Genomic DNA, 23,861 nt, shown 5'->3' with positions numbered 1-23,861 from the left:
AAATACTCACACTGCCACGCAAACTCCTTCTGGCTGGTCCACTCATGTCCTGGCACACTCGTTTAACCCCACAAGCTCCCTGGGCCTCACCTGCTCGGGTAACTTCACCCACTGACGCTCCCCGTCACACCACCGCCCAACATCTTACACGCTTGTGACTTTGCTGAGTTCGCGCCAGTGAAAATATTCACACCACTGCATGTGTTTGTTCTTGCACACTCACGCAGCCTCACACTCTCGGAGCCTCGTGAGCTTCGGCAACCCCGCACTCCGGGCCCGCGATGGCGAGGTCCACTCCCGCCCCGGCACCCCTGGGCCCCACCCGCCGCCGCCCCGCGTCCGGCCGCCCCACTGACGTGCCCTCTCCTCGCCCGCAGGGACGTACCAAGGCCAGTTCACCAACGGCATGCGCCACGGCTACGGCGTGCGCCAGAGCGTGCCCTACGGGATGGCCGTGGTGGTGCGCTCGCCGCTGCGCACGTCGCTCTCGTCCCTGCGCAGCGAGCACAGCAACGGCACGGTGGCCCCGGACTCGCCCTCGTCGCCGGCCGCCGACGGCCCGACGCCGCCCGCGCCCGCCATCCCGCGCGGCGGCTTCGCGCTCAGCCTCCTGGCCAACGCCGAGGCGGCGGCGCGGGCGGCCAAGGGCGGCGGCCTGTTCCAGCGGGGCGCGCTGCTGGGGAGGCTGCGCCGCGCCGAGTCGCGGACGTCCCTGGGCAGCCAGCGCAGCCGCGTCAGCTTCCTCAAGAGCGACCTCAGCTCGGGCGCCAGCGACGCCGCGTCCACCGCCAGCCTGGGGGAGGGCGCCGACGAGGCGGCGCCCTTCGAGGCCGACATCGACGCCACCACCACCGAGACCTACATGGGCGAGTGGAAGAACGACAAGCGCTCGGGCTTCGGCGTGAGCGAGCGCTCCAGCGGCCTCCGCTACGAGGGCGAGTGGCTGGACAACCTGCGCCACGGCTACGGCTGCACCACGCTGCCCGACGGCCACCGCGAGGAGGGCAAGTACCGCCACAACGTGCTGGTCAAGGGCACCAAGCGCCGCGTGCTGCCGCTCAAGAGCAGCAAGGTCCGCCAGAAGGTGGAGCACAGCGTGGAGGGCGCCCAGCGCGCCGCCGCCATAGCGCGCCAGAAGGCCGAGATCGCCGCCTCCAGGTAGGACCCGGGGCGGCGCAGGTGGGCTGCGCCTCACTCTGGGAAGGGGTTCTGGGGTAGGGTAACCTAGGAGGCTTGTTTCCGCTGCTTTTACCACCAGGGGCTCCCCCGTGACTTTAGAGGGTTCATTGGAGGTGCTTCAGCATGTGATGTCATCTGTTCACCGAGCTATCCATTACTCATCAAATTACCCATCCATCCGTCCACTCGGTTGTTCCCAACCACCCATTCACCTTACCCCTCGATTCACTTAAACATTACATTTCGTCATCCACCCATTTAACTTTCCATCTTTTTATCCACTCAGCCATGCAATCACCCACCTATCCATCGACCCAAACATTCATCCAACAACCCAGACACCCATTCAGCCATCCACCATCCATCCCCTCATCCCCAGCACCCACATTCACTCAACTTCTCCCAGCCACTGAATCACCATCCATCCTAACATACAACCATGCATCCATTCACACAACCACCTTCATTCACCCAATTACCTCCATTTATCCAATTACCCCATCACCCAACCATGCTTCCATCCACTGAAACAACATCCAGTCCCACCCACCTACCTAGTCATTCAGCCATCTATCCATTATCCATCCATCTAACCACATTCATCACCCAGCCGTACTTACATCCAATAGTCCATCTATCCTTCCATTCACTAAACCACCCACCCTCCAGCCCGGCATCCATCCGCCCTCCACCCATTCAGCACCTACCCTTTCATCCATATTCAGACCCCAGTATGTCTTCTCATTGTACTTCAGAAAAAGTTCTAATGTCTTCAAACATTTATAACACCTGCTGTGTCCATGGCATTATTTTAAGTAGTTTACAAGCATCGACTCATTCAATCTCCTTAACAAGGTTATAAGATTGGTACTATTTTTAAAAAATGAAGCCAGGACCTTTTGCATGCTAAGCATGTGCTCTACCACTGAGCTATGCCTCCCTATCACTGGTACTATTTTTATTTCCATTTTACAGATGAGCTAAATGAGGCTCTGAGAGATAAAGTGACTTGTCCCAAATAACTCGGAATGAGTAGCCAGGTAGTGGGTGGTTCCTGCCCTCCTACCCAGCCTCATTGTCTACCACTCTTTGTCTTGGCCCTGAATTTTTTTCTCTATGCCAGTCACACTGGCCTTTTATCATCCATCTTTAGTTCTTCCTCCCGGAGGGCTTTTGGTCCTGCTGGTTCCTCTACCTGGACTTCCTTTCGCCTTCCCATCCCCTTAGTTTCTATTCCTCCTTCAGAGCTCAGATCACGCCTGACCCCCTTAGAGAGCTGACGATGCCCAGTTCCTATCACAGGCCGACTCTCACTTGTCCGCATGAATGTCTTCATAGAACATCTCACACTTGCAGCTTTATGCTGCTTATGTGATTTGTTTTTAACCCACCACTTAATAAAAGGCTTTCTATGAGCCAGTCATTCTGAGGTCTTTATGTACATTAACTCATTTAGCCTTTACAAGATCATGAAGAAGTAGGTACTATTATTACTCCCATTTTGCTAGTGTGCATGAGCTGCAGGGACAGCAGAGGATGCAGCAGGACAGTGGTGAAAGGGACTCGCCTGTCCCAGCACCTACAGCAGTCCTGCTGGTGGCTTGAAATGGCCTGGGTCAGAGGCTGCAAGTGTGCTCTTCAGGGTTGAGCAGACCCAGGGCCAAATATGGGCTCCACCATCTTTAACTCAGAGACCGGGGCACATCAGCTTGCCCGTCTGAACTTCTGCTTCCCTATCTGCGGTGCCACCATTTCTTGGTTATATGTTCTTGGCTAAATCAACCTCAGTCATCTCATCTATAAAAATAGGATTGATCAGAGAGGTAAGAAACATAGTGCAGGTCCTGTGGTTCACAGTCCTGTCATGGGACGAATTCCCCGGGAAGCCGACTTTGAGATGGACATCAGTGTGCGGGAAGTTTCCAGGAGCACTCTCAGGATCAACACTCGTGGGGAAGGGAAAGAGGCAGGATCAGGCAGAGGGAGATGCTGGGCTGAAGTGCAGTCTCCACCATGCCCCAGCCAGCCACAGAGGGCGCCCCGCAGTGGAGATGACCTGGAAAGTTATCCCAAGTTGAGGTAAGAGAGCTGGGTCTTACCTCCTCCACATTGGATGCAGGCTAACTTCCAGAAAGGGGCATGACCCGGGGCTGGGTGACTCTCCTCACCAAGGACAATCCCTGGACAGGACTGACAGCCGGCAGCGCACTGAGCAGCTGGGTTAGGGGTGACAGGAGGGGAGAAATAAATCCTTGGTTCCGAAGGGGACACTGAGTGGCACATCACAGTATCCACTACAATGCTGGACACCTAGCAAGGGCTCAATAAATGTTACTAGTCATTGTTGTCCTTCAGTGAACTCATTTACAGATGTGGAAACCGAGGCCCAGAGAAGGAAGGTAATAAACCTGAGACCACCTGGCAAGCAAGTGGGAGAACCAGGACTTCAGCCCCTGGCTTTCTGATTCCAAAGCTTTAAGTAGCACGTCTTTCCATCCCTAAACTTTGTCATGAATGTGTGAGCTTGTTAGTATCATTAAGGCAGAAAGAAGGTAGGGGTAATTTTCTTATGATTTCTGGGTTAGGGGGAAAGCCAGGCTTATGACCTGGTGATCATATAATTTACTGTTCAAACCTGGACACTTTTATGAGTAAAAGGGGGTACTTATAAAAAAATAACATTTTGATGCTGGAATAATTTTAGATTTACAGAAAAGTCACAAAGGCAGTACAGAGAGTTCCCCTATACTCTCCGCCCAGGTTCTAATGTTGTCTTCTTTCCTTACAATAATACATTCCTCAAAGCCGACATTCATACCTTACTGTTAAGACTTTAAGGTGGTGTCTCCCAGGTTTCTTTCTGCTGTGAAGCTACCATCTTCCTTTTTCCCCTAACTGAATCTTTGGAATCCAGACATTGAGTTCAGCCCACACTCAGGAGGGAGAAGGGTCTGGAATTAAGCTCCACCTTTTGGAGGGGGAAGTAGCCACATACATTATTTGGAATTCTTCCGTAAGGAAGACTTTTCTCTTCTTCCAAAGGGAGTATTTAAAATTATTATGCCAAGTGTATATAGTTACGACAGGCATAAGCCAGGGCTATTCTGAGCCACCCTGGGACACGGCAGGGCTTAGATTAGGTAAGAGCTTAAGCTGTTGATTTGGAAGACTGTGAGTTGGAATTCTGGCCCTTCTACTGAATTGCTGTGTGACCTTGCTCAAGTTGCTTCACCGCTCTGAACCCTGGATCTTCTTTCTTCCTGGGGTTGTTTTGAGGAGTAGATGAACTCATGCTTGTAAAATGCCTCGCACAAAGCAGCCAGCAGTAAAAGCAGTCACTGTCATTATTTAACAATTTTGAATGTGAGGAAATGGAAGCTTGCAGAGAAGGAGGGATTTCCCCAAGCTCTCCGTTTGCTCCTCCGCTCCCTTGCTTTCCCTGCCCTCCTTGTCCTTCTGCCAAGGCTGTGGCCTTGCATGTGAAGGTGTTGAGAAGGCTGCCAGACCCACGGTAGGTAATTGAGTCTCTGTGTGAAGGTGGTGCCAGCTTCCTCCACGCGATGCTGCTGGGAGGGGAGTGCAGGGGAGATTTGGATCCCCCGTCCTGTATGCCCACGGGGCTGGGGCCACTTGGGGGGCAGCTGCCTGGCTCAGTTTTAAGCTGAGATTGAATTTCCAATTAAGGGAATCTTTGGGTTAGGAGGAAAAGCAGGGTTGTCTGCCTCCCGGGGATTAGGGTGAGTAATCAGGCTGCAGAGAACAGAGAGCCTTCCCAGCATCCTCCTCCTCCCGGGCAGGCCTGGGATCTCTGTCCATTATAGCCTCGAACTCCTTACCCTGGGCTTGCAAGGAACTTGTTGGCTCACAGTCTAAGATCAGGACAGCTTTCCCAGATGGAAAGGAGAAAGCTGAGATGTCTTATCCCCAAAAATGGGCTATAGATTGAAAAAGATTCCAGATCTGTGCTGTCCAATATGGTAGCCACCAGCCATATGTCTTTCGAGCTCTTGAAATGTGGATGGAGATGTGCTCTAAGTGAGAAGCACACACTGGATTCTAAACACTTAGTAAGAAAAGAGTATAAAGTAACGTAGTAATAATTTTTTTATGTTGATTATGGGTTGAAGTAATTACATTGTAGATATAGTGGGTTAGATAAAATGTATTGTTATCAATTTCACTTGTTTCTCTTAGCTGTTTTGAATGTGGCTACCTTAGAAAAGTAAAAAATTACATATAGGTCTCACATTGTACTTTTATTGGACAGTGTTGCTTTAGACCCATTCAGGGCCCTAAGGAGATTGTCTAAGTCCTTCACTGACCAGATGGGGAAACTGAGGAACAGAAGGAGACAAAGAGATATCCATCACCGATAAGCAGTTGAGGGGGAACCAGCTTCATGCCGTCTGATTGTGTGACTCTGAACTCTTTTTGTAACGCCTTTTAAGGTCATGAATACTGGGCCGGGAGAGAAGCTGGGATGTTTGGGGAGGTGGTGTTTAAACTTTTCTGGTTGTCATGCCGACACCCTGGTAAATGGCTCCTTTCTGAAAGGATTGCAGGGAGTGGTTAAGAGAGGGGCTTTAGCCCTGCCTCTTGCTGGCCGTATCTTCTCTCCAGCCTTCAGTTCTCTCACATGTAAAAGGAGAGCGATGGTATCTACCTGGGAACGTTTTCGCGAGGGTTAAATCATAAGCTGCATGTGCAGCACTCAGCACCGGGCTGGAAGCAGAAAGTTCTCAATAAGTCTTAGCTGTTGTTGTCATTGTCTAGGATTTTTGTTGTTGTCGTGCCCCTGCAGCAGAAGCAGGGCATGGCCTGCAGGAGTTCTCAGCAGCCCCAGGGCGTGAGGTTTGGAACATCTCAGGTCTTGTACCAGGGGAGCATCAGTGTGGCCCTGAAAGACAGAGCCCCCTGAATTGGTCTGTTCTCTGGTCCTCCACCTTCCCACCCCCTTCCCCTCCCCAGACTGGCCCTGGAAATTCCCAAATTGAGTGAAGGATTAGAGTTGACTTTGCAAGTTGCTAGGAGATGAATTTCTTAGGTGAGCAGGAGCTCCTGTGGTGCAGTAGTTAAGAGCTTGGGCTCTGGCATTGGACAACCCAGATTTGAATCTGGGTTTAGCTTCTTATAAGCTGTGTGATCTTAGGCAAGTTACCTCACCTTGCTGTGCCTCACTTTCCCTTTCAGTCAAATGGGAATGACATGAATTCCTCTTTCAAAGTATTGTTGCAGAGAAATAGCCATGTAAAGGGTTTTGAAGGCAGGCAAGGAGATATACACTCTTATAACGAATCATATTATAATGAATTATTCTGCACTGATAAAAGAGTCTCCCTGGAGAATATCACCAGGAGGGAAGGCTCTGCCGTCTCTAAGTCCCTCTAAGCTGTTTCCCAAACTTGCATCTTGTACATGCCACAATCCAAATTTTTGCTATATCCACGTATGACCCCTCCCTTCCAATTTAATATTTATCTTTAAATCAATTTACTTCAAAATACGTACAGTTACTGAAAAAGAAGTCTTGGGAGTCACCGTTGAAAATGAGAGCCCAATATCATGGGAAGCTCTGACGACAGAATGATGTTATTTGAGTCTGAGGTCAAACTATTAATGCTATAAGTGCAGAGCCTGAAGTCTGCTCTCTTTTTGCTAAAAAGAGACATTGGCAAGAGATTGACAGGTCTGAAAGACCTGTAGGCACCTGATCGAGCTTTGTCTTTGACTAACAAGAAGAACGGGTCAGGTGCTATTTCAGGCTGTGACTTCACACCTACCAGCGCTCATTTCCAGCAACTCTAGGGTATGCAGACCATCCTGGGGGGAGAGGGGCTGGCCCTGGACTAGGTTAAGGTAGGTCCAGGTAATTGTCCATGTTGGAGCCTGTTTATCTAATTTTTATTTAACAAGTATCCACATATTTCTAGGAGCCAGGAGGATCCTCAGTACCTTACATAATATATTAACTTACTTAATCTTCCAAACAACCTTGTGAAGAAGGTACTGTTATTCCCATTTTACAGATGAGGCACAGAAAGGATAAGTATCTCAAACAAGGTCATTCGCCTGAGGAATAGCAGGGCTGGGAGTCAAGACCCCAGAGTCAGGAGACTTGGTTCTAGAATGCTCTTAGCCATGATCTGATCTTTGGCTGGCTTTCTTTCACAAACACTGATTAGCACTTTACTCTGGGCTGGGCTTGTGCTGGGGCACTGGACACCCAGTGGATCAGCATGGCCAGCATCCTCTGGCGACTCACAGCCAGTCACTAGGACAGACTGGGATTTGACACAGTCTGTGGTGAGTTAGAAGGACAAGTGAGCAAAGAAAAACTAATTGCCCCAGAGGTGGTCTGGGAGACTCCCTGCAGGTGGTGGGTGGCTCTGGGAGTTTGCCAGATGGAGAAGAGGGAAAAAAAGGTCATTCCAGGTAGAGCCATGGAGGTAGGAATGTGTGTAGTATATTTTGGGAGCAATGAGTCATTGGCAGGGCTGATGTGGGTGAGGAAAGAGATTAGAGATGAGGCTAGGAAGGCAGCCTAGGGCCAGGTGAGGATGGGCTTTGAATGCCAGGTTAAGGAGTTTCGATCTTACTATGCAGCAGGCACTGTTCTAAATGCTTAGCTAAATTCACTCATCTAATTCTAACTATGACACATAGAGAGTTTTGAAACATGCTCCAAGTCACAAAGCTAGTAAATGATAGAACTACAATTCTGGCCCCAGAGTCTGTGATCTTAGCCACGACAGTTTCTGCTACTTCAGACGTGGTGAACTTCTCTCTTTCCTGTATTTTTTTCCTTTTTCCTTTTTTACATTGTTGAAAACAACATAGTTGCTAAGATTTAATGAAATCCAGAATAATAAAAAGATAAAAAGTAATAAAACCCTTCTCCCACCTCCACCTTTGTTGCACCTCTAAAGTAACCATTGTTAACAGCTCACTCATAGCATTCTTCCACTTACCTATTCTGGTTTGTGTCTTTTTGTTTTGTTTTGTTTTGTTTTTATTCTTGTTTTCCACAACTGGGACTATATACCTAATATTCGTTAAGATCTTTTCATCTTACACACATGCTAGATCGGCCTTAATCTTTTTAACAGCTGCATAATATTCCATACTTTGGATGTACCATAATTTATTTAACCAGATCTCTTTTGATGGAGATTGAAACCATTTCATGTTTTTCACGATTACAGATGAGGCTGTCATGAACATCCTTGGGCCTTTATTCTTGCTCATGGAGCTGTTTAAAGGGATGACTCAGCCAGGTACCTTATCCTATCAGGGGTATTCAAGCATCGTTGGAATGCATTGAAAGTATGAAAGTATTGAAAGTAATGCCATTAGCCCAGGTCTTTGCAAGGGGCTGACACTTGATGTACACTGTCAAAATATAAATTTGGTGGTCTCTTCTCTGACAAGATCTATTGTACCCTTGAGTGAATTAACATAAACAAGCAAAAATTCAAATCACCCATGTCTAATGTCCCAGAACCCCTCCCCTTAGAATATGTTCAATTGATATTTACAAATAATTGTTGCAAGACATGGCAAGCCCTTAGCCTGCTGGGGTGCCCCCATTTTCCTGCCTGTCCTTGCTTACACAAATCTACATGGGGAGGTTAAATTCCTAGAAGTGGAATTGCTGAGTCAAAAAGAATGTGCATTCTTACTATTACCAGAACCCCAGTTCATCTCCAAAAGGGTTGCAACACATTTATGACCCCCTCAAACAATGTAAGAGGGCAGCTTTCCTCACACCCCCACCAACACCATGGTTATTAGTCTTTTGCATCTTTGCCAAATTCTTTGAGATTGACCAGGTGTTCTGTGAACCCAGTGATCGCCTCCACTGCCCAGGCCCATACAGAGGCAGAAGTTTTCGTTGTTCTGTTTCTGGCTCACCTCCTGAGATTCCTGGATATGGCGCTCTGTAAAGAGGGATTAAACTCCCAGGGGTGGCCTCAAAATGTTGGAAAAGCCCCCAGCCCCGGACTCCTGCCCTCCTTCACATCCCTCCTTCGAGAATTGCCAGATGGACAAAATCCCTTTGCTCCCAGAGACTGAAGACCAGGATGAATGGAATTTCCTGAGTTGTCAGAGCCAGATTCTCATGATATACACGAGGCAGCTGTGACTCTAAGGCCGGCCTTTGAGCCGAGTGGTCTGGAGAGGGAGAGGATCTTGCCCAACATGTTCAAACTACGGGGCAATGTGTTTGGGGAAGCCAGGCCTCCTGAGTGAGAGAGTGGAGAAGCAGAGAAAAGACCCAGCAGGCTCCCATCAGTGTCCTCAGAAAAAGCGGGGAAGACGATGCGTTCCAGTATGCTCATTTCACAGATGGAGAAACCGAGGCCTAGAAAGGGACCACGATCCAGGGTCGGAGCAGAGAGAGGAGTGTGGCCAGAGGGGCAGAGTGTGGCAGGCTTCTGGTTTCTGGGTCACATTTAATAAATCAACTAGGAAGAGGCCAGGGCCCTGGGGGGGAAAGGACTGTTTTGTCTCCCCAACTCCCAGCCCTATGAACTGTGCTTTCAGTCCAACTCCAGAACCTTTCCAGCTTGATTTTTCAACCCAAATAGCAGAGTCAGAGAATAGAAAGGCCAACAGCCTGCACCTGTGGGAGAAAAAGGCCCCTTTCCTTCAGTGCCAGGATTTTCCCACATCCCAGTGGAAGGTGTGACCATGTGAAGCCAGGTCTTGGTCCTGACCATGGCACCTGAGCCGAGCCCCAGCAGCGCCAGGGACAGAGGGAGCATCGCCGAAAGTGAGTGCTTGAGGTCCCAGGCTCAGGCTCAGGCCGCCTGGGTTCTAGTCCTGGACTCTCGTTAGCTTCACAGGCAAATCCCTTCCCCTTAAACTTTCTGTCCTTCTGTTTCTTCATCTCTGAGATGAGGATCATGAGAGAACCAGTCTTGTGGGGCACACTGGAGGATCAGGGGCTTCGGATGGGGCCTGGCACAGGTCAGCCCCCCTGATCTCACTGCTGGGTACCAGGCTCTGTGTAATTCCCTTTATATGCATCATCTCAGTCCATCCTTAGGAGGGAGATGATGTTTATTATATTAACCCATTTCCCAGATGAGGAAACTAACCCCAAGTCTCCAAATAACAGACACAACAAGGCTTCGAATTCTCTGATCCAGACTCCACCCCCTTAACCTCTGTTGGAAGAGAAAGTCTTTGAGCTCCAACATTTCAGGTTCCTATCCTGCCAGTCTGATCTTCTGTGCCTTGACCTTGGTGGCTGGCCAGAATTTGGACGACAGAATGGTTGAAAGCAATAGGAGACAAAGAAATGAAGATTCACATCCCGCTCTAGTCCTTGCTGGCCACGTGTCCTTGGTCCTATCTGAGTCTCGCTTTCCTCATCTGTAGAATGGGGGCAGTACAGCCTTGCCCCCGGGGTTGTGGTGACGACTGAATGAGATGATGTGGGTAGAGGACTTTAAGTGGTTTTGGTACTCGGTAAGGAGAGGCCCTAGCTGGTTTGATCATCATGCTTCTTACCCAGAGAGTCAGGCAAGTGGAATTCAGAGAGGCTGGGCTCTTCCCCCAAGCTTCATCCTTCCCCAAGCGCAGGCTGTTTGACTCCCCTGGGTTTCCAAAGCCCCATCCAACTTCCACTTGACTTCCTAAGTCCATACCAGCCAGTCCCTGCCATCGGGAGAGGAGTTAAAAATAAAGCCCAGTCTTCAAATCTTTCAAGTAAACGCCCAGCTCTCTAAAAATAGCACCTTTGCAACAGGTCTCCAGAGCCAGACCGGCTTGAGGGATGGAAATTGCAAGGCTGGTTCTCGCAGTCTGGCAGGCCAGGGCCAAACCGCCAAATCACCCTGCCTGGCTGCCAAGCCTCTAGGCCTGAGGGGCAACCACGTGCCCCTGAGTGTCTCCAGCCTCTTCTCTCCAGCCCAGTGCTGGCCACCTTCCCCTCTCACTGCCCCACTGTCAGTGCCCCTTATCAGCCCATCACTCCTCTTCTTCCCTAAACTCTTCACGCAACAGCTGGAGTGAGCTTTAAAAATGTAAGCCCAACCATGCCACTCTGGTAAGCACAACCTTCATGGGGTCTTCAGTTTGGTTCCCCCTGAAAGCAGAGCCTGAGACAAATGCAGGAGGGTGCAGGAGGTTGATTTCGCATCCTGGGGTCCTTTCCTCACCTCTCAAAGTGGGTATGATTAAAGCACACAGGGCCATTTGGTGCAGCCCCAGCCAACGTCAGAATTCCTGTCCCGTTATCCATACCCAGTGGCCTTTCAGTCTCTGCTTCTCTGTCCCCAGGCATAAGAAACTCACCACCTCTTGAGCCGGTCTGGGCCAACTTTGGACAATTTTGACTTTTAGATTTTCTCAAAGCAGAAGAACATTCTGCTTCTCTGTAGCTTCTATTTTTTGGTCCCCGGTCTGCCTTTGGGGACTGTTTCAGTTAGAAACGCGTTCAGCTGCAGGTGACACAACCTGTCTTCACCACTAGGCTTGTATTCTCACAGAGGAAGATCAGAGAGGCTGAGCAAGGCTGACGTGGCAGCTCCAAGATGCCCTCTGTCTTTCCCTCCTGTCTCTTTAGAATGTAACCTCAGTCCTTGTCCTCAGAGGTGGCCACTGTGCCCTTAGGTTCACCTCCGAGTCCCAGGGCAGAGGTCAAAATGCAACAGCTTCTCTTCATGGGGAAGGGAGCCCATCCGGGGACTTACGTCTCATACATGGCCTTCCTTAGGTACAAGGAATCTGGGTGTAAGGAATCTGGGAAGGTGAATGCTTTTAGCTGGACTCATTGCTTCCCTGAACCAGATTAGGCTTCTGTTAGGAGGAAAGAAAGAGAGAATGGATATTTGGTGAGCAGTTAGCAATGCCTGCCCCCAGTGTCTCTGCAGAGATGTAAAGACTGTGATCTTAACATCTCTGAGAGTCTTCTCTGGTCCAAACATGCCCCTATCCCTTCCCTCAGCCCCTGTTTTCAAGTCTCATCAATTTCTCCGTTTTCCAGATGGAGAAACAGAGGCACAGACATCGTTTAGTGATCGGTTTTGGGGTCAGATAACACTGTTTCCTTCGGCAGGTCACTTCCCTGAGCCTCGGTTTCCCCACTTGTGGAAAGTGGTGGAAATTAACACAGGACCTACCGCAGAGGGTGTTGTGAGGCTAAAATGAGATAATGCAGGTCAAGTACTAACCACAGTGCCTGGCACACAGCCATCGCTCGGTGGTGGCAGTTGTCACTTTTATTATTGTAACTATGCTTCCTCTTGCTTCAGTGATTCCTTCTGGTGTTGTTAAATGAAGAACCAGAGAGCCTAGCCCGGGTGAGCGCTCCATCGGATCACCTAGGTGTTTCCATAATCCCAGCAGTCACCCCAGGGAGAACCTCTCCAGCAGCGGTGTGGATCGGACCATAGAGGGGAGGGAGGGGCTGCAGTGGGGGCTCCATCTCTAAAGCCACTTTTGGCCAAGCCACATCCCCCGTAAGGGTTATCGCATTACTGCCCAAGCGCTCTTGCCATCAGCCCTGGCTCCGTGCAACCCTATCTGGGAAGGTGGGTATTAACAGAAGGTCACGGCAGCCTGCTGCCAACCCCGTAACCCTGCAGGACTTGAAGTAGTCTTGCCAGAAGCCAGGCCGAGGGTGGGGGCCCCTGAGCTCTGACCCAGCAGGCAGAGGGTTAGAAATATCACAAAGCAGGTTCTTTTTAGATGGGAGTTTGTCAGAAGCTCACCTGGGGCAGCCCCCCCGCATACACACCTGTGGGCACCAGGCATAGACAGTTCTTCCCTGAGCACCCACTGGGGTGGATGTAGAGACAAACATCAGGTGGCAGAAAAGCTGGCCCTGATGCCCTAATTATTTCTTCCTTTATATTTTAATAGGTTATACATGCATATGGTTCAGAACCCACAGTTACAAAAACGTAAAGTGTCTTCTTTCCCCTGTCTCCCCCTGGTCGCCACTTCCATACCCCATGGGCCACTGTGATTTGCAGTTTTCCCCGTGTCTTTCAGAGTTACTTTATGCATATATTATGGTGAAACTTACATTTGACTTACAAAGTGGCAATTTCACATGGTTCCACCTAACGTAAGCGAAGGCAGAAATTCTTCTTTTCGTCTTTCTGACACAGAAGGTAGCATAGTGTGTGTATATATATATATATTCATGTGAACCTTGCCTTTTTCTCTTTGCTGTGTGTGCATATGTATTGAAGAGCTTTCCATATCTTTCCAAATAAAGAACATTGTCAGTTTTAACTCCCGCGTGGTATTCCATTATACAGCTGGATTGTAATTGATTTAATCAGGCCGCTGTTGTTGCGCATGACTGTTTAGGTAGCTTCCAGACTTCTGCCGTTTGGCTATGTGAGATAAAGCCGTCCGCTCACATGTCACCCCCAGAGCGGTGTATCTCTGTAATAAATTCCCCCAAGGGTCAGGCGCTCTCTGGAGTGGCTGTCCCATTTTTCCTTCCCACCCACATCGTATGAGGGTGAGAAGGCCTCAGCCCAGAAGTGCTGAATGACCCCGGGCAAGTCCCTGCCCTGTTTGTTTCTGTGTCCTGGGGGCACTGAGCTCTCCTTGCCTAGTCCTTGGGATAAACAGCCGCCCAGATTCGCAGTTTTGCTTGGCCTTTCCCACGCCCCAGCCACGTGCAGCTATTGTTACCTTGGCTTCTTTGGGAGGTGACTTCAGCCCGGACCAGGGCCAAGGCAGCTGGTGAGGTCAGCGTGGAAGAGCAGGCAGAGGGACCAGCATAGGCAAAGGCACCGAGGTGTGACAGCAGCGGGTGAGGCTGGGTTTCCCACATGCCAGCTACCGATGTACCTCATTCTTCATTTGCTCACGACATTGTCAGGCTAAACTTTCCTCAGCTTCTTAAACACTCTGTGTGTGTGTTGTGTGTATGTGTGTGTGTGTGTGTGTGTGTACACCTTTTTGTGCCTTGGCCCCTGCAATTCCTTCTATTTAGAACACCCTTTCCTCACTCCTTTCTTCTCTTCTCCATCTGACCAGCTCATATGGATGTGGAAATAAGACCACAGCCTCCAGATTTAAAGTAAGACTGTCATTTTCTCAGATCTACATGCAGGGAGAAGAGGACACAGTCTGGAGGGGTCTCCTTCAGCCCCACCCCCAACTCCTTCACAGGTTTCCTTTTATACACAGATGCCACTTGAGACCCACTCCGAGAACTGTCCTGTGATAAGTAGGGAGGGGAGATCTTACGGTCAGAGACGGCAAACTTCAAGTGCTTTTTGTCAAGAGAGCTAGTAATCTGTTTTTCAAAGGGGGCGTGGTAGAAATTGTCCAGGTAGCAGGTGAAACATAAAGATCTGAATCTGCTGAGACAGTTAACTTTTTTCTAGCTAATGCCTATTCTGAGAAGTAGTGTGCTGACTAAATATCTCTTGGAGGTGCTGGTGGGGGGTGGGGTGCAGGGTGGTGAGTGGAGGTAAAGAACCATGCTTCCTTAAGTTTGCCAATTTCCAAGGTGTGAATACTGCCACTGTGGCTGATGTCAAGCTACCAGTGTCCTGTCGCCCAACACACAGCTGGGAAGAGATGTGAATAATTGTCTCTCTTGAGCAGGCTGGAGCCTGCCTGGGCCAGCCCCAGCACACGCTGAGTACCAAGTTTGATTTCTCAGAGCTCTCATTTGCAGGGAAGTTTGCCATGTCTTTTTTAGTTCAGGGCTCCCTGATTTGTAAGCCTGAACTTTCCCAACTGGATGGTTTTCCTATAGATTTTCTTTATTGGTCTATAAGTGCCTTATGGCCAGAACGCTGGCTTTAAGCTTCTTTACATCCCTGTTATGTTGTTGGATGCCTGCACTTAAGAGGAGCCCAGGGAGTGCTTAGAGAAGGCAGGAAGAAAGGGAGGACAGGAGGAGGAGGGGCCAGGGAGGCAGATCCTGCTCTGTGACTTGTTGGCCATGTGACCTCCGGCAAATCCCTTCACCTGTCTCAGCCTGTTTCCTTGTCTGTAAAAAGCTCCTTTATTTTCTTCTGCTCCAGCTCGGCCAGGCCTATCACTGCATAATAACTATGATATTAATACTCATAATAGCTGCCGTTTATTCATTCAACAAATTTTTTATTATGCACCTACTGTGGGTCAGGCCCTGTTCTTGGTGCTGGGGGTGTCCATCAATAAACAAAACAGACAAAATCCTTCCTTGTGGAGCGTACATTCTCCGTTTGCAACGTGCCGTGAACTGGATGGAATTTCACGGGCATCATCTCACTTGGTCTCCGGGCAACCCTGAAGGGCAAAGGTAGCATCTGTTCCACTTTATTGCTGTGGAAAGTGAGGTGAGGTAGATCGTATGAGTTGCCAGAGGTCAGCCAGTGCATAAGGGGTGGAGATGGGACTTGGACCCTCTAGTCTGGTCCAGGACCTGGTTCTTAACCATCATGACGTGCTCTTCCCAATCCTTAGGCCCCTTCCTGCCCACCTCTCTGCCTTGACTCTGTGTTTGATCTGTTCCCATGATCACATCCCTCAGACCCACCCATGGTCTGATCCCTTCTGATGGTGTCTTTTCTGTGTATCAGATCAGGTCCTGCTTCCAAATCCTTCCTCATTATCTGACCAGCCATGGTTGGTCACCAGGAATAGAATGCTTCACATCTTTGTGTTGCTTCCTTATGACACCTCTTTCTCCTCCCCCTTCACCCCACCCCCCGGGGCCCAGGCCTGGACCCACGTGAAGAGCTCAATAAAGGTCTCTTAATTAATGCCTTAAAATCCTCATTTTTTTACTTGGACTCTAGTTTTAAGTCTTGGTTTTAAATATTTTCATCATAAGGGCTATTTATTCTTCCTGGGAAATCTGAAGGTCTGATCTGTTGAAACAAACAAAATCTCAGCAGCCCTTGTGTGTACCTACTGTGTGCCAGGGATGGTGTTACCCCTTGCAGGCCTGACTTACAAAGATGGCAGACAGTTGCTGTCTGTCTTCAGCCCCACTTGGCACCTTAGTTGTGGTCAAGGCTGGGAAAACTACACAGCCTCATATACCTGAGAGATTGCCCTGATCATGTTAGGTAAAATTATAAACAGCCTCCCTTTCACCCTCAGGTGCCCTGGTTTGAATGATAAGCTCTCTGGTCACCCTAAGAAAGGCCTGAGGACACGACCCCCCTTACTGCTCTAAGCACTTCACAAATACCAACGCATTTGGTCCTTCCAACTTTGTGAGGCTGGTGCCATTATTATCCCATTTCACAGATGGGGAAATGGAGGTACAGAGTGGTAAAGTAACTTGCTGAAGGTCACACAGCTAGGAAGGAGCAGGGCTAGGATGGGAACGCAGGTCATCTGGTGCCAGAGTTCCCCTGCTCAACCGCTATCTCAGCAAGAACTTCTCTAAGAGGTCTCCCCCGACCCCATGCTCTAGGCTGGGTGTGTCTTCCCCTCCCCACCGCACCATGCGCCATGAACTTGTCCCAGTCATGACTGCTGTGATGCGGTTTCGGGGACAGGAAGACAGCAATATGATCGGAATCTCCTCTGGGGACCTCACACCTGGTCCAGCGCCTGAGGCCAAATAAAATTTCTGGAAATGCTTTTCGAACCAAGGGATGTGATTTTCCAGGGCTGGGGCTGGGTTCGGCCCCTCCCTTGAGGTTTCTTCCTCCCCGTGTGGCAGCAGGGATGCCAGCCCCCAGGAGCAGATGTAGCTGCCTGGAATTCCTTCCGAAGGCTCCTTATCAGTTTTCAGAGCCACTTGGAGTGGGGTGAGGGGGGTGTCAGGGACACTGGGGGCTGCTGTGGGGAAAACTGGAATGCCGCAGCGGAGCCCCACCTGGGGAGGGGCCGGAGGCGGGGGAGGGTGCTGGGGAGGGAGGGCTCAGCTGTCACATTCCTCCAGCTCACAGAAAGCTCTCCTGGGCGCCTTGTCCTTATTTAGGCAGGCGATGTCTGCTGATTCGGGGCTTGTGGGATGCCATTGCAGGCTGGCTCACCGGGAGGGGTGGGGTGGAGGGAGCAGAGCACACCCAGAGCCAAGTCCACAGGCTCAGCAGGCGATCCCAGTAGCCCTGGGTGGGAAGTCCAACCCTGGGGGAGAAGAATCACTCTGTAAAGCAATAATAATGAAAATAGCAGCTACCATTTATGGGGTGCCTATGGTGCAAAGAGTACCATGCTAGACCAGTCTGTAAGTTCCAGGAGGTTAGTTTCTTCCGTTCACTGTTGTATCTCTCCATCTAGCCCAGGACCTGGCACACAGTAGGTTCTTAGCAACTGCTTGTCACAATTGAATGAATATACACATCACGTGCCACAATTTGCTTGAGCCTCACAATAATTCTAGTGACAGCAAAGTGCTATGACCCATTTTACAGATGGTGAAACTGAGACCTGGACAAATTCCATGACTTAGTAAAGGTCACACAACTGGGACATGGAGGAGCTGGGGTTTGAAATCAGGTCATCTGACTCCAGCACAAACTAATGCTTCTGTCTTCTTATTTTGCTGTTAGCCACACTGGAATTCCTGGCTTTCCCCTTTTATTGACTGTGTGAGTTGGGCAGGTTAGATAACCTTCTCATCCTTAGTTTTCTCACCTGTAAAATGGAAATTGATCATGATATCTATTTAGAGAATATTGTGAGGATTAAGTGAAATAATACATGCAAATGTCTTGGCTCGGGGCTGGCACATAGTAAGTGCTCAACAAATATTGCCTGTCAATGATAGTGATAGTAATGATGGTAAGGGGCCCAGGGGATGCAGCATCCTCCTGGCTGGATTGGACACAAGCAGTGGAGTAGGCAAAAGGTGAGGCCGTTCTCCAGCAGGCTCTGTCCTCCTCTGGGGCCATGGTGACAATCATGGCTCTCTGGAGACGGCCACCTCTAGGCTGTCTGAAGTCTTTCAGGTTCCAGAGCAGGAGACTAAAAGGGGTTTGCCAGTTGCTAAAGTTTTGCAATATTCCAGTTTATACCCTGAGCCCCCTAAGTGCTCCCCATCCCCTGTTACTGTCCTGTACACCTGACCTCTTGCCCAGGACATTATCTTTCCCAGAGCCCAGCAGCTAAATGGTTAACCACCTGGCTCAGCAGGGGGACTCCCCCCACCCCAGCCAATATCAGTTGCTAGATATTTTTAATATCACCCAGCTGCCTGCATATCAGTCAAGCCTTCCAGCTCTAAGCAAGCATTAGAGAACATCAGATAGAGCAGGACCAGCTCAAGAAAACCTGGATCTTAACCTGGTCCTTACCCTCTTCTTGTGGGTAAGGCAGGAGTTTAGACTGGACTGTCCCCTTGGGCTCATTCTGCAGTGGCTGATGCAGGCTTGGGAATCAGGCTGACCTGGGGTCCAGCCACAGCCCTCCCCTTCCTGGCTGTGTGGCTGCCCCGAGGTCACACTGCCTCTTGAAGCCTGGTTTCCCTATCTGTTAATGAGCATGATAATACCTACTCTTACTGTTGTTGTAAGGAATAAATTAAACTGTTTCTCTTAAAGTCCTAGTACCAATAGATGCTAAATTTTAAAAAATACATTTATTTATTTACTTTGGAATAAATTATACTAACATTCAAAAGACCTCAAAGGGTTGTATCATTCAGGGTCCTCGCAAGAAAGGGTATATTCAGTGTTTACCTGAAGCTATTGTTTGTTTGTTTCTATGTTCACTGAGATATAATTGATACATAACATTGTGTAAGTTTCAGGTGTCCATTGTGTGAATTTGATACACTTATATATTGCAAAATGATTGCCACCTTAGCATTAGCTAACCCCTCTCTCATGTCACCTAATTATCGTTTCTTTTTTGTAGTGACAAGATTTAAGCCTAATCTCTTAGCAACTTTCAAGTGCTTACATAATAAATTATTGTTAACTACAATCACCACGCTGTACATAAGGTCCCCAGGACTTACTCATCTAATAACTGGAAGTTTGTGCTCTGCGGGCAGAAATTTAGCAAGGAGTGTGAGTCACCTGGAGCTAGTAAGGAAAGCCCCTGGTACCTGGGTCTGAAGGAACCAGGGGAGGAGAGGATGTTACTGCTAGAGGTGGTGGGTGAGAGCCGCCGCTGTGGAGGCAGGTATCCAGGGAATTAATACCCGACTGCCCCCTCCTCCAGCCCTCTAGCCTCTGGCTGGCGCCCCCTACTGACTGAACTCATCTGGAAGAAGCCAGAGAGCAAGGACAGGGAGGGTGTTGGGTGTAGAGTCTCCCGTGGAGCAGGGTGGAGAGTGGTGCGGTGGGGCGAGGGGAGGAGATGGGCCAAAGGAAAGCTGGAAAGGAAACCAGCTCAAATGAGTGTGTGTGTGTGTGTGTGTGTGTGTCCTTCCACTCTTCCCTGGCCATCTCGTTTCCTTCCCAGTAGGCAACCTCTATTATCAATTTCTTACCTATCCCTTCAGAACTATTAGCTATATAGCGGAGCAAACATCTCTGTTTTCATGAGTGTTAGCCTACAACAAACATTATTTTACACTTTACTCTCTGTCTTAGCCTATCTGGATTCACTTGTGTCGGTACAGAAAGCTCAGTCTCATTCTTAGTGTTGGTTGCTTAATAGTCCTTCAGATGGCTATCGCATAATTTCATCAACCAGTTCTCTACTTCTTGCTTTGGCTTCATTTCCAGCCTTTTGCTATTACAAACAATACTGCAGTCAGTACCCTTTGTATGTGTGTCATTTTGCACAATTTGAGTATATCATTTGGCCAGAGTCCCGGAAGGGAAATCACAGGCACAAAAATATGTAGATGTTAAATTTCTAAAGAAAAAAAAAGATGAAGCAATATGAATGGTAAACACAAATATTCAGAAATACGAAAAATGATGTAAGTGAAAAACGTACAATAGTAAAAACTAACACTTCTGTAGTGCACACTCTGTGCAAGGCATTGTTCTAAGCCATTTCTGTATATTAACTCCTTTCATTTTCACAACCATCCTGTGAGGTAGGCATTATCATTATCCCAAATATATCAGTTGTCTATCCCTGCATAACAAACTATCCCGAAACACAACAGCTCGAAACAACACGCATTTCTTATCTCACAGTTTCTGTGGATCGGTAGTCAGGACAGGGCTCAGGGTCTGCTATGAGTCAAGGTGTGGGTGGGGCTGCAGTCCTATATGAAGGTTCCACTGGGGAAGGATCCACTCCACATTCATGCACATGGTTGTTCCTTGCCGGCCATTGGATTCAGGGCCTCAGCTCTTCACTGATGTTGGCTGGAGGTGGCCTTGGTCGGTTCCTTGCCATGTCAGCCCCTCCAGCATGGCAGCTTGCTTCCTCAAAGCCAGTGAGAGACTCTGCTAGCAAGAGCAAAGGCACCATCTTTTGTAAACTAGTCATGGAAGTGATACCCCATCACCGTTGCCATATGTTTTTTGTTAGAAGCCTGTCACTGAGTTCAGCCCATTCTCCAGGGGAGGGGATCACATAAGAGGGTGAATATGAAGAGCTTCTGGCCACACTTACTTTTCAGAAGAAGAAATGGATGCAGAGAGAGGTTAAGTGACTTGCTCAGGTTACAGCGGCTAATGCCTGAGTCAGGGATGCAGGCCTGGGTAGCATGACTTCAGAAACTTCAGACCCCATGCTGTTAAACACTGTACCTCAAAACTGAACCATGCTTGTGTTCATAGCTCTGTTAAAAACACGTGTGCACATGGAAAGAGTAGAAAGGGAGGCTGAAAGCGAAAATAGCTATTGTTTTAGCACAGTGGGTTCACAGTGCTGTCGCTTTAATATTACTGTTTTCATAATTCATAAAATGTGACTGTAAAGTCTGGCATAGACTTTTTTTTTTTTACTATAATTACCTGGATTTTTTTTATTGAAGTACAGTCAGTTACAGTGTGTCAATTTCTGGTGTACAGCACAATGCCCCAGTTATGCATATACATACATTTATTCATTTCATATTATTTTCATTAAAAGTTACTACAAGATATTGAGCATAGTTTCCTGTGCTATACAGAAGAAACATTTTTATCTATTTTGATATATAGTGGCTAACATTTGTAAACTCAAACTCCCAAATTTATCCCTTCCCACCTCCTTTCCCCGGTAATCATAAGATTACTATGTCTGTGAGTCTGTTTCTGTTTTGTAGGTGAGTTCATAGTATCCTTTTTTTTTAAGATTCCACATATGAGTGATATTTTATGGTATTTTTCTTTCTCTTTCTGGCTTACTTCACTCAGAATGACAATCTCCAGGTCCATCCATGGCATAGACGTTTTAAAAAGGAAGTTTCCCTGTGCCTCCAATTCATGCAGAAACGGCTTCACCGCTGACGGCTAGGTTCCAGATTATACTTCAGGGCCCCGTCCTACGTTGGGAGGGCGAGCAAGGCCTGAGGCCCCCTCCCTGCCACTGATTGCCAAGGTACAGGTAGACCTCAGTCATGTGTAGTCAGACAGGCAATTCCTAGGTTCCGATGGCTTAGCTTTCCTTTGGGGAAGTTGGGGGCACCACTGCTGGTAACCACTAGCCCAGGCTCCCAGGATGAATGCTGGGGACGTGTAACACCCCCAGGGGAAGAGGCTGGCTGGTGGCCAGTCTCGGCTGCCAGGCCCTTCTGGCTTCCCTGAGGAGCGTAGCAGATGTGTGGATCAGCAAAGGTCTGGTGCCAGACAGACCTGGAATAGTGTTCCAGCCGCCCTGGCTTTTGCTAGTTAGGAGCTGTGGGCAAATACTTTTCTGAGCCTTCATTTTGTCTCCTGTCAAGTGGGTTGTTTGGAGGATGACATGGGATCATGCAGGTTGTTGACATTCCCTGTCGCTGCTGTAACAAACTACCACGAACCTGGGGGCTGAGAACAACACAGATTGATTGTCTAACGGTTCTGGAGGTCCGAAGTCTGAACTCAGTCTCAGCGGGCTAAAGTCAAGGTGTCGGCAGCCTGGTTCCTTCTGGAGGCTCTGACGGGAGATTCTGAATCCTTGACTTTTCAGCTTCTTAGTGGCCGCCCCCATTCCTTGGCATGTTACTCCTTTCTGCATCTCCAAAGGGCGTCACTCGTCTCTCCTGTCATCATCACATCATCTTATGCTCCCCTGTGGTCACATCTCCCCCTGCCTCCCTCTTATAAAGACACTTGTGCTCACATTTAGGGCCTGCCTGTGTAACCCAGGATAATCCCTGCATCTCAAGACCTTTAATTGTCACATCTGCAGAGCCCCTTTGGTCATATATGGTCACATCCACAGGTCCCAGGGACTAGGACCTGGCTATCTCTGGGGCCATTATTCAGCCGACGACACAGGTCAAGTGTCTGGCACATAGTTAGCACTTAGTAAACAGCAACTCATTACTTTGCCTCCTGCTTAGAGGCTGGAGGGGAAGGGGTGTCTCATATCCACTCTCATATGGTGAAACTTCCCAGCTGGGCTGGCAGCTCCTTTTCAAGAAAGGGAGAGAGTTCTCTGTAAAACATGATCCAGCAGAGGTCACCTCCATGGCCTGGAGGTCTCAGGCTGGGTTTCCAAGGTGGAGAGGTTATACCTAGGGCCTGAGGGGGTGGCATAGCCCCCCCAGACTGAGAACTCATGCCCTCCACTTCAACTAAAAAAAAATCTACTTTCTAAAATTTTCAAACATTTGCATAGAGCTTTCTATGTGCCAGGTCCTGTCCTAAATGCTTTATGTATGGTAATTCACTCTGTAATCCCAACAACTGTGTGGACAGTCTGGGGCTGTCCACATCCCCATTTTATAGATGGAAAAGTCACAGCACAGGAAATTTATGTAAGTCACCCACAACCAAAAAACTGTGCCCCTACCGCCTTAAAATAACAAAATATTACAGCAATTTTTTTCTTTTTTCAAAAAAAATTTGCTTATTTTTCAACATTTTTGATGATGAAGCCATATTATTTTATACTTTATATTTTCTAGAGGTCATTAAGCACATAAAAACATGCTGAACATCATTAGCCATCAGAGAAAGGCAAATCAAAACCACAATGAAATGTGCTTCTCAAACCACTAATGTGACTACAGTACAAAAGGTGGATAATAATCAGTGTTGACAAGGAGATAGAAAATTGGAAACTTCAAGTGTTACTGGAAGATGTTAAATGATGCAGCCACTTCAGAACGAGTCTGCCAATTCCTCAGAAGGTTAAAGAGTTACCACGTGACCCAGCAATTCTGCTCCTAGGTGTATATCCACGAGAAATGAAAACATACATCCACTCCAAAACTTGCACAAAAATGTCCACAGCAGCATTATTTATAAGAACCAAAAGGTGGAAACAACCCAAATGTCCATCAACTGATGAACAGATAAACTATGGTTTAGCTACACAATGGACCATTATTTGGCAATAGAAAGGAATTAAGTGCTGATACATGCTATCATGTGGGTGAACCTTGAAACAATGTTTACGCGACATACCCTTCTAAAAGAATGCATATTGAAATCCCAATTTGTTGGCAGTCTATAGAATTTTGGAAGGGAGTTGCTGCTAAGCATTGTTATAATAGTAACATAAACTGTAATAATAATGAGAGCTCACTAATCTTTGTTAAGTGCATAGTTTATGCCAAGCACTTTTGTGTGATCTCATTTCAGACTCCCAGTAATTTGGGGAGGTAAATATTATTAATCCCATTTCACAGTTGAGGAAGCTGAGGCCAGAGAGCAAAGGTCAGATACCCAGAATGTGATGGACTTGAGCAGGCGCCCTTAACCCCTCTG

The 23,861-nt window shown here is 48.4% G+C and overlaps 1 protein-coding gene across 1 annotated transcript in view; it reads left to right on the top strand.

Annotated features, from left to right (window-relative positions):
* JPH2 (junctophilin 2) overlaps window positions 1-23,861 on the top strand; it is a 57,481-nt gene that overhangs the window by 21,560 nt on the left and 12,060 nt on the right. Inside the window, exon 2 of the mRNA XM_072944275.1 lies at window positions 378-1,158. Coding sequence (XP_072800376.1) covers window positions 378-1,158 — 781 coding nt within the window. The remainder of the gene's footprint in view (window positions 1-377; window positions 1,159-23,861) is intronic.

This window comes from Vicugna pacos, chromosome 19, assembly GCF_048564905.1.
Source record: "Vicugna pacos chromosome 19, VicPac4, whole genome shotgun sequence".
NCBI lineage: Eukaryota > Metazoa > Chordata > Mammalia > Artiodactyla > Camelidae > Vicugna > Vicugna pacos.
Note: the sequence above shows the minus strand (reverse complement) of the source record. Positions and strands in the feature narration are given on the sequence as shown.